Source organism: Lepisosteus platostomus, chromosome 1 (genome assembly GCF_059453375.1).
Source record: "Lepisosteus platostomus isolate fLepPlt1 chromosome 1, fLepPlt1.hap1, whole genome shotgun sequence".
In the NCBI taxonomy this organism is placed as follows: Eukaryota; Metazoa; Chordata; class Actinopteri; order Semionotiformes; family Lepisosteidae; genus Lepisosteus; species Lepisosteus platostomus.
The window spans coordinates 58981074-58996229 of NC_142611.1; the positions used below are offsets into that span (position 1 = coordinate 58981074).

A 15156-nucleotide genomic window follows, 5' to 3' on the forward strand; every position below is an offset into this window, starting at 1 on the left:
AGTATGGTAGTAGGCATAAGTTTTCAAAGTTATATACAGTACATACAGATTTTCACAGACATATCTGGAGGTGTTTGTGACAACTGTAAAACATTCTATAGAAAAGTCTGTCATGCTTTAGAGTTGAACATACATGTATATCATTATAAGATGTAGATTTACTATGAGTTGATGGTCTGTAGAATGTAAACAAAATATTTATACTTAGAGTAGTGATGACACTGTATTAGGGTTAAGGTTAGGTTTATCAAGCTGGTGTACTGTTATTGAAATGTTTTTTGAAACATTGATGTGCCCTTTAAGTCAGTTTTTCAACAAGCATCTGTTCACCACCATTACAGTTAAGAACTTGACAAACTGTTTTGCATTTTGGCAAACTGTAATCATGAAAACAAGCACCTTGTTTTACAAAGGATTAAAAGCAGTAGGGCTCAGTGCTAAATTATGACATCTGCAAGCAACTGAATTATACAGTCAAAAAAGCAACTGTTTCACGTTAGACACTTTCATGTGCCAGTAGGCTACTGATTATCTGAAAACCAGAGAAAGATATTTGAAAAATATTGAACCCTAAAAAAAGGGTGTGGATTATTTATGTAAAACTGCCAGCTCTTTATTACTTAAGTGTACAAAACTGAAGTGAAGGTTTGTCATTCCAAGAGGCTGGAATTAATCGACTTTTATTCCTCCCCCTCAAACAGGTGTTTGATGGCAGTGGCTCTTTCCTGTCCTACATAAACACCTCAGCGGATCCTCTGTATGGCCCGCAAGGCCTGGCACTCACCTCCGATGGCCATGTTGTTGTAGCAGATTCTGGAAACCACTGCTTTAAAGTCTACCGCTACTTACAGTGACTTAAAGCTTGCATCGCGTACCACATCACCTGCCAAGAAAGCTGGAGACATACTTACAACTCAAGATTGCCAGTTCTTCTGGACACTAAAGTCATCAACTGCTTCCTATTCTTGTGGCCTCACTTTTTATCCATTTCTCATTAGAAATCACAGAACTCCTCACCTTGGTGGTTTCTATTGTGAATATTTTCCATTTTGTCCATTAAAGCATTAAAGGAGTAAAGCGCCATATGCGTGCCAAGTAATGAACTTGAACTTGTAGACTATATTAATACATTAACACCATATTTTAGTTACAATGACTTGTATAGTAGTATAATCTATTACAGTAGCTGATTTCCTGTTCTTCTGAATGCCCTTATGCTCCTGTGATGCAATGCTTTTTTAATGGTTCTCCTTAAGAAAAAAAGGTAATGCTACATGCCTGCTGTTATATTTGTAACTATTTAATTGATGGCCAGTCAATGTGTTTGTCTTTCAGTTTAAAATGTAACGCTATGAATCTGAAAATGAAAAGCATACTGTACCACTGTAACCTTAACGTACTGGTGAATGATGATGCTGTACATAAAGTATGTAGGAAGTAAGGATGTGGGATGTTTGAAAGTATGGCAGGTTTAAAGATTTAAGAAAATTAAAGGCAATATTTGTCTCTGATATTTTGTCCAAAAAATCTGGATCAGATTAAGAGTTTTATTTTGTGCTACTATGCTTTGAGGAGTGTTTTGTATGTGGCAAAGAACAAAAGCTCACCCTTTTAAACTCTCCGCTTGATTTTAAAAGGTCTTCAAACTTATGTAAGAGCAATGCAACCGTAGATGCATTTTTTTCTTGTACATAATGGTCTTTAAGCTTTTTGAACAAACTACAATGCATTAGGAGAACAGTCTGCTAGGTTATGGCCTTTCCAGTAATTTTTTCATCTTTTTCATTCCTCTCTTTCTTGTATGGTAATACTGATGTTTACACCACTCAATGTCCAAGGTCCCCGGCACTGAACGGTACACACAAAGAAGCAGTTATTTCTTTAAAAGTGGCAAGAAAGATATAGTGCTAAAGGTATGTTGTTGATTGGCAGCCTATTGGATATACATCCCTATTATCATGTATCCCCTGTGCATCAATAGCATGTTTTCACAAGATTTTTATTTGGACAATTTTGACACAGAATAAATATTTGTAACTGTGCTTTCTTAAAATACAAACCCTGCAATCTTAAACATATTAAGACAAATTAGTGTTTCTTTGGAAAATTGTCCAAAGCTGTGCCATTGGAAAAGGATTAATTATTAAATATACAAATAAAGTTTGTTCAGAAAATCACAGGTTTGGAGTAGTCCCACAGATAAGACCTCACACGTCATCTCTAAGACGTTTTACGCTTCTGGATAGTCTGTAGTTTTCCTTCCATGTGGCTGTCCCTGTTCTTACTCAATAAGCCCCAGGTAGAATATGAAGCAGTGGTGAATCCCTCTGTGGAAATAGTAGAATGTCAACAATTGCAAACTATGCTTTGATTTTATTGTCACCAATTGGAAACATGACAATAGTTATATCTGACAATATATAGAGAGTAGAGGTTACTCTATTGATATAGATGTGTGGGTCAGATATGAACCTACTGTCTTTGTGTCTTTAACAATGTGAGACTTACAAGCCTGGCTGCTATCTTTTACTTTGCTGCAGCGGTATTTCACATTATTAATACAATCGGCCAGGTTCAGATATAGTCCTTCTTTTATTGCTTTGTGTAGTTGTTTCTCTTTATTTCCCTATTTATTTATTTTTTCATTTCCATGCAATGTGTTTGTGATGCCAAAACAGAAAACAAAGTGCCCATATGATGTTTTGTTCTATATGTATTAATGACAGAAGCAATGCCATTGTAATGTGGTTTTTTATATAAAGATATGAATTTTGTGCTTTGTAAATTTTACCGGTGGTGTAAATTTTGGAAATGTCTGTACAAATCAGTTTGTATAATACAGGGGTTCAAAATAAAATGGCTCAGAATGTAGAGCACTAAGTGGTCTGTAAAAAAAAGCCTTAAAATGCTTTTGTTTCACCCATTTCACTAAGAGACCAGTTTATGACCAACAGGAAAGAAATTTACCAACAACCTGCAGTGATTTCCACCTTCACTAAATATACACAATATCCTGAGCCCGTAATGTGCTTGCAGTGGGTGTAAACATTTCTTTTATTTTTTTTAAACATTCCTTAATTTAATCATGTTTATGTACAGCACAGAAATAAAGTATTGCATTCTTTGAAAACCACTGTGATTGTCAGTGCTATTAATTGCTTTATATAATATGTGAACACTGCTCATGCTCTAATACTAAGAGCCCGAGTTAGAGCACATTTAGGTGACAATGGATATTCACCCATGTGTACTCTGTCAGCACTGTGAACGACAAATACTTGGGGCCTTCCCTTCCCATACAGCGTTTTCTCAAGATTTCTTTCTTTAGCAAGATTGGCAGTGAATCTTGTGGCATGGTTCTTTCCATTTTCGACTTGTTCATTACACTTTTAACCTGCCTCATGGCTTGTTCTCAACCTACTGTTTCAAGCACGCCATCTGTTATTCAGGTCAGAAGGAAAGAGAGTGAAAAAAGGTCATCAAACAATAACAGGGCTTTGTGTACCCAAGAGGATGTTTTTAACAGTCTTGATTTTTATTGGAAGAAAGATTGTTATCATTGTCAGAGGCTATATTAAAGGATTTAATTTTAGACTTTAGTGTTCATGGCTTTTCATGCTTGTAGATACAATGCACAGCATTCTCACAAGGAAAAGACTGCAGAGCTGTCAAGTGATACTGGTATAGATTCCAGTATAGGCCTAGTTAGGAAACTTTATCTTACTAAAGTTATTAAACATAAAGATCATGCCAGGGAAGGAAAAGCTGTCAAATGCTCTTCAATCAAGTGATCTTGAAATAGAGATAGTGATTAAATAAAGATGGATAAGTATGAGGTGGATGCATACCGATTTCAAATATTAAATTACAGATATTTAAACAGAAGCTGCTGTGTTAATAAATGTAGGAATTAATGCTGGTGTGTTATTCTCTTCATTTTTGATAGTTAAAGCAATACAAAAACCAGCAGATTGATTGCATATACAGTTAAAGGTCCAGGCTTTAGTTTAAAAGTAGTAATGGTAAAATTCTCCAATGCACTAGCTTCATCTACACTAATTTGGAACATTGGGTTCTGCTCACCACATGACAAGATGTATCTTGCTGTCCTACAGCTGGTACAAAGGAGAGGCAAAAATTATTTCCTGCTGTGAAAGTAATTTCATACAGAGATTAACGTACATTGATTTTTTCCCCCCAGAAACCAAGAAAATCGGGCAGGTACGTTAATCACCTCAAAGGCGCTGATCTGTCCTGTCCTGTCCTGCAGAAGAAACGTGGCCCCATGGTACAGCGTCTTTCCAATAGAGGGCGCAAGACGCTTTAATTTTTCTCGATTGCCCGCCCAGGCAGGCCAGACAATCAATTGGATACAGGAAATAACATTCAGGAAGGCAGAGTAAACGAGCGGGAAGTTTCACTTTGTAAGAGTGAATAAACAAAATGGTAAGTGATGGTACCTGGTTTATTGTGTTTTTTGACTAAACCCTATGCTTTTCATACCTCTGTTACTTTGAAGTACGGTGTAGATGAACCCAACACTGTAAATCGGTGCGTGAAACTGTAGTTTACAATGCTTTTCTCAAAATGTTTGACCCACAATCCATTCCGTTTGTTTCAGAAATTGATGTGGACCAAAAAAGTTTTTAAAAATTTACGTGAATGGCAGTTTTCACTTCTACATTTAGGTGGCAGAACTGTTACCTGATATAATTTATAAATACAATGGAATAAATTTAAATAAATGTACATTAACGTAGGTCAGACGTGCATCTGCACGTCAGAAGAACATTTCTTCATTTCTTTGCTGCAGTTGAAATTATTTTTTGTACCCCCTGTATTTTTTATCTCTGAGTTGCTCATTTAAAAATGTTTGAAACAGTCTTTTTTTAGCACATTTTAGCACGATTTTACACAGACCGATATTAAAACTTTAGGCACGCATATAAAACTAAAACAAGAAAAGGACAAGCTGTCCACATTACAAACGCACATACAAATATTGTGCCCTCATAAATAAAAACAAACGTTAAACTTTAAAAATAATACAATTAAAAATTGTGACAGTGACAAAAGTATCATACTATGTTAATCATAGTTTATTTATGTTAGTCACATTATGAAAGTGAATTTAAAATATATATATATATTTTCAAACAACTGAGAGCAGACAGCGCCTGTAGTGGTACCCTCCAAAATGTTTCTAAAAGAAAAGGTTATGTGTACAGTACATAACTGTACAGTAAATGTTTATTATTTTTAACTCAATTTATAAGAGCCTGCCTATAGGGGGATGACAGCGGAGTTTAAACAAATATTCAGTATCTCATCAAGAAGTCACAGAGTCTGCTCACACTTACTGATAACCCTGAAGCTTTCTGTTTACAACTAACATCTTGTATGTGTATTTTATAAAACATTAAACTAACCACTGTTTTGTTGAAACCAGTCATCTGTATAGCTCAGTGCTATTATTTCTAAAACCGGGTTTTTATCACTCTTATGAAAGGTTTTTCATTTAAGGACTGCTTTTCATTTTCATTTTCACTTTTTTTACCATAAAAATGAATATCTCGTCTCGTTCTCTTCACCATTCTTAAGATTTCAGGCCTGTAACTGGGTTATCGGTGTAAGACGACGAAGTATTAGGCTATCGGGGGTACGTGTTTTGTCTTAACACTGGTTTAAAAACGAAAACCCTCACTGTCGATCGCTAACAAAACGTAACAATAAATGAATGGACAGACAGTCTCAATGGCGTTCCGGCATTGAAATCGCAGTCTTAAACCAGGCAAGATTAGCCAGGTGGCGCTGTCTTTTCTCGCTGGCCTTAGGAGATCCCTGGGTAACACTAAGACTTACAATCATATTACTCATAATGAACCGAAACTTAAATTTCTCTCTTATTGCCCTCAAACAGCATCTACTGTATGGGTTTCTAATTAGTGTCCTGTGATGGATTTGCTTCCCTCCTAAAATTGCAAATGCCACTGCATGGCACCTCCTCTGAAACTGGTAACTTAAAACCTCTCGCTGTATTTTAAGAAATAAACAGTAAATCTATCAAAGGTAAATGGAATCACCTTTGACAAGGGCAAACAGCAACGCAGTCAGCTGTTCAGTAGCAATCTGTGTGGTTTGCACTGTGTGGCAATCACTGGCTGTTATTAGCTCTGGGAATACCTATTGTGCTGAAGCCACCTGCCAGCTGTAAAAAAACAGAAGCAGCCAAAAGCACAGATTAGGTAGAGCAGGGGGTTTCAGACAGGGTCCCTCAGAGACTGTACAGGGATTCCCCAGAAATACAAGGTGGAATTTTCACTTCAGTTCTACTGTGTAAGATCAACACCCTTCCGCCCTGACACTTTGTATTGTCAATTTCGTTGGCCTTCGGTTAGTCCCCTAATTATTACCGGGAGTGGTTTCTTGAAATGGGTGTAAAATGATCTAGAGCAGGACTGCAGGACCAGCGCCTGGACACCGAAGACTTACACCTCAGTCTCTCTTTTTGACATACGCCAGTTTCACAAGCACATTTGGAAGAAGCTGAATAAATTATTGAGAACCTGCTGTGCTGTGTGTGTTTGCTCATCATTTTTTCTTTTCTTGTAGTCTAAGAAGAAAGGACTGAGCCTGGAGGAGAAGCGGAGTCGTATGATGGAGATATTTTTTGAGACAGTAAGTTGGCTTTGTCTCCATCACTGAAATGCCTTCGGTTTGAGCCTTTTTGCTATTAACCTCTTCTTTCTCTTCCTCTTGTGTCATGTACATCCTAACATGCATGACAAAGGCCTGGAGAGGCCTGAGCTGCATTTCCATTCATTTGATCAGGAAGCTATCAACTGCTGAACTTGCTGAATGGGCACCTCTTGTTTGTAACCTCTCTCCTGTTCTCTTGTTCTCTCGTGTATGTCATGACAGTAATACTTGTGTGTGATCAAGCAGATCTCATGGTGTGGTTTTCATTCATCTAAAATTATACTGGGTGTTGGACGGACGCACGTTGCATGGACTGTATCTGGATGCATGTCAACATCTGGAAAATGTTGAAAGAAAGGATTAAGCTAAAGGGATGTTTGTTTTTCCAATCAATTGTATGAAATTTCCTTTACACTGGAGGCTTCGTGACCGATTCGTTTGTCTTGCAATCCAGGCATAGTGTTTGTAAGGAGGACAGAAACAAAGGGTTGCGATGCAGTGACATTAATTGTAGGTATGCAAAGCAGATATGCCCCTTAATGACATGGTTTTGTTCTGTAGTGTAGGAACTGAACCTCACCATTAAAGCATTCAGACTGCTGACGTTTACTTGGAAGTGGTTTCCCACTGATTGTGTCATTTTTTCCATGATTGTCACCGTTGGTAAATTATCTGTGTAAAACTGTAATCAGTTTGTGAATTTTGTATAAAACCCAAGGAGTGTGCACCTGCATAAACTGCAGTTTATCATGTCTGCCTGTCTTTGATGCATTTCATTATTACATGTGAGCTGGGATTCTGTTGTATATTGTTTGCCTTTAATTCCATTTTATTTTCTAGTGCCATAACCATTTACAATAATCTTGTGATAGATCTTGTAATTTATGTTTTGATCTTCATGTGTTTTCTGATATTTTGACATATGACTCCTAGAATATATAGTAGGCCACAATATATTATACAGTCAGTATATAGTTTTATTAAGGATCGTCTTAAGGTTTTTTTTTTTTAAGGCCAAAATGTACTCTGTTATGCAAAGTCCTGTTGTCCTGCATACTGCATAAGATGTCAGCTAAAGATGTTTGGCTCCTATGTACTGTTTTAAACTGTTTAGTGATTTAGCCCATCTCGTACATTTTGCAGTTTGTATTTTTTAATGTAGAAAACTTGCCAACAGCATACTGGGAAAGTCTATGCCATATTTATTATAACTAGTCACAGTTAAAATGTTGTAAATTACTTTTCCTTGCTGATCCCGTACCAAGTTGCTATGACTTATTGTTTTAAGTGCTTTTATCCAAATTGATTAATTTTAAACTAATTTTAGTTTTGTACTGTCCAGGCTGTAGTCCATCTTTGCCTCTTCAACTCCCACCCAGGTTCTCCTGGCTGCTCCAAGCCTTACTAGGAACTGGAAGACGTCTGATGGTGGATGGATTATTTTATTTTTGCCTGAAGAAGTAAACCTGTAACTCTGTTAACACAGCATGGATTAAACCAGCAGAAGACGAGTGACCGTCAGCTACGTACATGAAGGGCTTGTCTCTCTGAAGAGCACTGCTGGGCGAGTGGGAGGTGGAGTATGCACAGTGAGAGAGCTCCAGGGAGCCATACTAGGCGGCTGACCTGCATCTCTGCGCTGACTCATCTGTGAATCCATCCACACGGAGGAAGGAGTGGACTCTGGCATTTTCCTTTTCCGTACACATTGTTTTGAAATGTGCATTTGTTCTTTCCTGCTTGACCTCTTGTAGCTGAGGTGGCTGATCACTGGGATACACGTTAGGCAGCCGAAAGTCAGTCTATATAAGGGGGCTGCACACAAGCTCTCGTGAAACAAGATTTCTTCACTGAAATTCCACCCTGGGAGACTTGAGTGTGTGCTTGCAGGCCAGAGCTCAAGTTTCTGCAGTGCAAAAAGGTTTTCTGGTGCTGCTCTGTGGTTCTGGAAGTGTACCGTGACTGCATGGTTTGTTGGCAGGGTGTGCGGAGATTGAGCTGTGGAGTTGGACTGGCTTGTTGTTTGGAATGGTTTTCCTATAACCCAAATCTGGTCTCTTTAGACTCATCGGGTTAACTGTTTTTAAGTATTTATTTTGGTGAGCCTTTGTACTTTTTTCCACTGCACATTGCTCCTGTTTTATATAGTTTTCATGTGTGTTAGGTGTCCGTGTTTTAGCAAATATGTGTTCTGAATCCAGCTCTTTCCTCCATTTGTTTTTAACGGTATGGATTAGAATCTTGTGCTTCACAGAGCCCAACAGAGCTTTGTTCTTGTAGATTATCTTAATTCTGATGATACATTTTGAATGTGTGTCACATATTGTATGCAAATCCTGTCAAAAAGTGTCATGGAACATTTTGTGGTGTAAAGCAGAAAGCATGTGATTGCGTGCTGCTTCAGGTTCTGCCTGTTTTGCAAGGCGTGCCCAAGAACACCTTTGAAACAAGGGTTTTCACAGCCAAGAATTGTAAAAACCCTCAACATTCAGAATTGTGCTTAAAACGTGATCTGAAGTACACATGGGGAATGGGATATTAGAGCAAGGAACCTAAGAATGTTATCTTGTATTCTTTGAGGAGAAAATAGTCACAAGACCTTTGCAGAAAGCACCTTAAAACAAAAATGTCACTTGTGTATGTAAAACCACAGGGTGGTATGAAGCCCCATGACTTGTAGTCTTGAGCTTATTTCTTCATGACTAGTAACATTTACTATGCTTTTATACTAGGATCATTATAATAATACCCAAATATGTGTTGGTGCTTTATTAAAAGAAAAATGCTTTTTTCCTTTTCCAGAAAGATGTGTTTCAGCTGAAGGATATAGAAAAGATCGCCCCAAAGTCTAAAGGAATCAGTAGGTATTCAGTCTGATCTTGGATTGAATTAAATAGGAATTTTCAAAATAATCGTATTAAATGTAAGGATTCTGATATTGTTCCAAGAATTTTTAATTAGTATTAAAAACTATTGATTGAAATAATTTTTATTTCATTTAATTTATTACTTTGAAATGTTTGTGATTCATTCTTGTCTGTTTACATGATAAACAATGATAAAAAAGTGATTGTATCCTTTTCTTTTGCATTACATATTTTTTTAAAACGACAAAATCTAAATACTGTTCAAATCGGGTCATTTTTTTAAATCAAAACCGAATGGGAAAAACTCATGGAGTTTGAGTCATGGAACTGCTGAGTAAATTTTACCAGACATTAACGTGGCTGGCAGAAAATGGGTTGAGAAACTGATTGCAGTGCAGTCACTTCAATGATAATTGCTTGCTTCTGTGTACCTTTGTTCATCCCAAAGCACTTTACATATAGGAGGGGACTTGGGAGATGCACTACATGCCATAAGCTAATTACACAGTGGGTAAAACAGAAAAATGAGAAATTGTTTTAGCAATTGAATTCATAGGGTAAATAAGGGTATGCCAACTTTGGCAAATACATCTCTTTACCCTGGATGCTTGGGTAACACTCTTACCCTCACAAATGCTTGACTCCCTTTAATGAACAAGATGTCAGGTTAAACGTCTCGTCCCAAGTACCTTTTCATGGGATACCATTCATTCTGCCGTATGGTATCTCCTGCTGCAATAATGGGACATTGGTTTGGAAATTCTCAGCCAGAGGGAAAAGATGCCACCTACTGCTCTCACACAACATGACAGCATTTACCCAGTTTTCCTTAGAGTCTCCCATTCCAGTACATAAAAACATGAGAGGCTACAACCAATCATATTTTCAAGTTTTGTATAACTATAGATGTGAGAGAAGACCCATTAATCAGTAATTACTTAGTTTGATTTTATCACTTGTTCTGTGGATGGGTGTTAGCAATTTTCCAAACAATAGGAGCTACTCCTGTCTTTAGAGACTGCTCAAAGAGATATTATGTAGACATTCTGCTTTTTCAGTGTTAAAATCAAACATAGTTCCTAAACTAAGGACTGTGTACTAGCTATATCTAAAAAAACAAGGTTATTAGAAATTTATTAACTGGATTAAAGTTGCATTTTTTTACTTTTTGATCAAAGAATGACATGCAGTATGTGGCAAATGTTTAGGTTGTTTTAGCTAATAAGCTAGTCTAAATGATGGTGTTTTATATTATGCTGCTTGGTAGATGCCTATCATTCTGAATAAAAAGCATACTACAGTCATTCCTTTCAAAATAATGGAACAAATCCTGTTTTACAAATATACTCTCATTTGTTTAACTCAGTTTGGCACGATCATAAGAAAGATTAAGTTTGAGAGGAGGCCATTCAACCCACTTTTCTCATTTGATTGCGAGTCGCTAATTGATCCGAGTGTCTAATTCAGCTGTTTATTAACAAGAGCTGGGATGTTGTCTTCTGGGCCATGGTTTTGTTTCACGACCTTTAAATTGTGCTTCACGTCCTAAGTTGTGTTTTTTAAATGGACTGATTACAGCGTGTGCGGTAGGCAGTCTTCCGCAGCATTGCCACAGTCTGGGGGAAAGCTGGATCGGCAGCGATCCCTACTGCAGAGCACGGCTGTGACTGGAGAGGAGGCGCGGGAAGTAACCTTGAACTCCCTGGCTTTGCCCCCTGCAGCACCCATGTCCGTGAAGGAAGTGCTGCAGAGCCTGGTAGATGACAGCATGGTGGATTCTGAAAAGATTGGCACCTCCAACTATTACTGGGCTTTCCCAAGCAAGGCTGTTCACTGCAGGAAGCGGAAACTGGAGGAGCTGGAGAAGCAGGTAATTCATTCGGTGTGATGCTCTTTCACGCGTCCGAAAGACCTTCAAGTGCAGCGTTTAGGAGTGTCATGAGCACACTTGAAAGATGATGCGGGTCTTTGTGGTTGCAAAGTGGAGAAGGTGGCTGGATGTCGATGATATATCATGTGATATTCAACATGTGTGAAATTTACAAATCTGTTTTGCTTTTACCTTTGAACAATAAATCCATGTTAAATTTGGAAGGAACACAGTGGACTACAGTGCTTCCATTGGGCATTAAATATAAATATATCTCAGGCAGTACAATCTAAAATTAACCACACTAGTCCAGATTACAATCAAATATGATTATCCTGTTTGTTTTGATCATTTTACACAGGCCTAATCACGTCATTCAGTTTTGCAAAGGGTGAGTTGAGGGGTTGGAGTAAGATTGGAGTTATTTGTGAATTTCAGTTTGTCCTCAGTTTGAAATGCCTCAGTCTAGCTTCATATCACTATAGCCCATATGTGTGCAAAAGAGGTTGAGAGTTTGAGTTTGCTGAGAATATGCCTGTTTCAGTTTCTGCACCACTGGGGTACTGCTTGAGTTGAGAATTGAAGCAGTCGAATCTCTTCTGATAGAATTTCAGGCAACAGAAAGCCGGTGTTTTCTCATAAAGCACAGATGTTGGGTAAGGTATTTATTTTTTGTGTTTGACAAAACGTATGTCATGGTATGTTATATACGTGTGCTATGACTGGTGAAGAAACTGGTGCACTGTGTAATACAAGAATGAAAAGTCTGAAAAGATGCACAGAACTGTATATAGACTAAAGGTGTATTTCAATGTCGTGTTACTTGTTACCGTTGAAGACCAATGCGGAAAAAATGTGGGATTGAACATCCTTTGTGTTATTAAATATCACAATACCTTAAACTGGACATTATTTTCTGTAAATATCTGAAACTACAAACACATGAATTTGCTAAGTGGTACAGTATTCGGCTTAATTTGTCATTTTACATAACATACCTGTAGATATTATAACAGTGCAACACCATCGTAAATAGTGATCAAACTGTAAAGGACCCTGGAAACTGCACCGTCTCCTAAAAGAAACGATAGACTATTTCTTTTTCCTGAGAAAGCAAGTGCTTCTGAAAATTTTAGGTGAGGTAAATTTTGACTTACAGTATCAGCTTTATGTAGTGTCTCCACAACAATGCCCTTCATTCTTTTACTTTTTAATGGGGAAAACCAAGAGTTGTTTTTTTAGGAGAAAAGGACAAATCAATGCTTTTTGGGTGGTTTCCTCTTTAAACAAAAGCTTTAATGTCTTTTTACAAATGTACAGCATTTTCTGTAAGGTTTCTTTGGAATATTTTAAACTGAGATCAATATAAATGCATTCACAAAGTTTAAATTAGATAAACATCATTAATCATGCATGCTGCAACCTTTTTTACTTTTGTGTCCACCTGTGTTTTTTTTTCTTCGGCTTTAGGATCTTTTTCCCCTTAAAGGATTGATACACTGCAATACAGTCCCTCGATATTCAGTTAGTTCAGGCAAAAACATGACGGGACTTTTCACTAAATTGTGGAGTGACACGGCACTAAATCTGGTTCACACAAACCAGACATAAACATGCATATAAAAGGAAATAAAGAACACTAACCACTAGGTTCTCTGGTTTCAAGTTTACTGCCTTCAGTTTGTTTTGCTCATTTCTGATAATTGTGAAGAGGAATGGCCTCACATTCTCTATAAGTCATGTTAACCTCTTAAATACCTCTTAAAAATCAATTTTTATGAAAATAAATCCTAAACTGGCTGCGAACTTAGGTAATTTTACTTTAAGTTAATAAGAAACATTAAAGGCCACAGTGAATGACTTTCCCTAAAGGTGACACTGCTGGCAGTTTTAGATTTTAGATGTTATCAGAAATAGCTTAGAATGGAAGTTTTATCATTCTGGGATCTACAGTGCCTTGCGAAAGTATTCGGCCCCCTTGAACTTTTCAACCTTTTGCCACATTTCAGGCTTCAAACATAAAGATATAAATTTTTTATTTTATGTGAAGAATCACCAACAAGTGGGACACAATTGTGAAGTGGAACGAAATCTATTGGATTTTTGAAACTTTTTTAACTAATAAAAAAAATGAAAAGTGGGGCGTGCAAAATTATTCGGCCCCCTTGCGTTAATACTTTGTAGAGCCACCTTTTGCTGCGATTACAGCTGCAAGTCGCTTGGGGTATGTCTCTATCAGTTTTGCACATCGAGAGACTGAAATTCTTGCCCATTCTTCCTTGCAAAACAGCTCGAGCTCAGTGAGGTTGGATGGAGAGCGTTTGTGAACAGCAGTTTTCAGCTCTTTCCACAGATTCTCGATTGGATTCAGGTCTGGACTTTGACTTGGCCATTCAAACACCTGGATACGTTTATTTGTGAACCATTCCTTTGTAGATTTTGCTGTATGTTTGGGATCATTGTCTTGTTGGAAGATAAATCTCCGTCCCAGTTTCAGGTCTTTTGCAGACTCCAACAGGTTTTCATCCAGAATGGTCCTGTATTTGGCTGCATCCATCTTCCCCTCAATTTTAACCATCTTCCCTGTCCCTGCTGAAGAAAAGCAGGCCCAAACCATGATGCTGCCACCACCATGTTTGACAGTGGGGATGGTGTGTTGAGGGTGATGAGCTGTGTTGCTTTTACGCCAAACATATCGTTTTGCATATTGGCCAAAAAGTTCGATTTTGGTTTCATCTGACCAGAGCACCTTCTTCCACATGTTTGGGGTGTCTCCCAGGTGGCTTGTGGCAAACTTTAGACGAGACTTTTTATGGATATCTTTGAGAAATGGCTTTCTTCTTGCCACTCTTCCATAAAGGCCAGATTTGTGCAGTGTAAGACTGATTGTTGTCCTATGGACAGACTCTCCCACCTCAGCTGTAGTTCTCTGCAGTTCATCCAGAGTGATCATGGGCCTCTTGGCTGCATCTCTGATCAGTCTTCTCCTTGTCTGAGCTGAAAGTTTAGAGGGACGGCCAGGTCTTGGTAGATTTGCAGTGGTCTGATACTCCTTCCATTTCAAGATGATCGCTTGCACAGTGCTCCTTGGGATGTTTGAAGCTTGGGAAATCTTTTTGTATCCAAATCCGGCTTTAAACTTCTCCACAACAGTATTACGGACCTGCCTGGTGTGTTCCTTGGTCTTCATGATGCTCTCTGCGCTTTCAACAGAACCTTGAGACTATCACAGAGCAGGTGCATTTATACAGAGACTTGATTACACACAGGTGGATTCTATTTATCACCATCATTCATTTAGGACAACATTGGATCATTCAGAGATCCTCGCTGAACTTCTGGAGTGAGTTTGCTGCACTGAAAGTAAAGGGGCCGAATACTTTTGCACGCCCCACTTTTCATTTTTTTATTAGTTAAAAAAGTTTAAAAAATCCAATAGATTTCGTTCCACTTCACAATTGTGTCCCACTTGTTGGTGATTCTTCACATAAAATAAAAAAATTATATCTTTATGTTTGAAGCCTGAAATGTGGCAAAAGGTTGAAAAGTTCAAGGGGGCCGAATACTTTCACAAGGCACTGTATATGAAATCATTTTTGTAATATTTATTTTATTTTCTAAATGTGTTACAGTAGGATTATTAGCTGGGGTATGTTTATGGTCTTTGGATGTTAAGTGTTGTACTGCTATTTGCTGAGCAGTAGAAGTGAGTTTGGGGGG

General features: G+C 37.8%; 2 protein-coding genes across 6 annotated transcripts in view; both read left to right on the forward strand.

Moving 5' to 3' along the window:
• Positions 1-3133, forward strand: part of LOC148678299 (tripartite motif-containing protein 2) — a 48692-nt gene extending 45559 nt beyond the window's left edge. For all 5 annotated transcript variants that reach the window (XM_088633203.1, XM_088633204.1, XM_088633200.1 and 2 more), the window contains exon 12: positions 702-3133. In XM_088633203.1, coding sequence (XP_088489329.1) covers positions 702-854 — 153 coding nt within the window. In that variant the 3' untranslated portion in view covers positions 855-3133. The remainder of the gene's footprint in view (positions 1-701) is intronic.
• Positions 3134-4309: 1176 nt separating this feature from the next.
• The window catches only part of mnd1 (meiotic nuclear divisions 1 homolog (S. cerevisiae)), a 32551-nt gene continuing 21704 nt past the window's right edge, over positions 4310-15156 (forward strand). The window contains exons 1-4 of the mRNA XM_088633207.1: positions 4310-4446; positions 6613-6678; positions 9502-9559; positions 11288-11436. Coding sequence (XP_088489333.1) covers positions 4444-4446; positions 6613-6678; positions 9502-9559; positions 11288-11436 — 276 coding nt within the window. The 5' untranslated portion in view covers positions 4310-4443. The remainder of the gene's footprint in view (positions 4447-6612; positions 6679-9501; positions 9560-11287; positions 11437-15156) is intronic.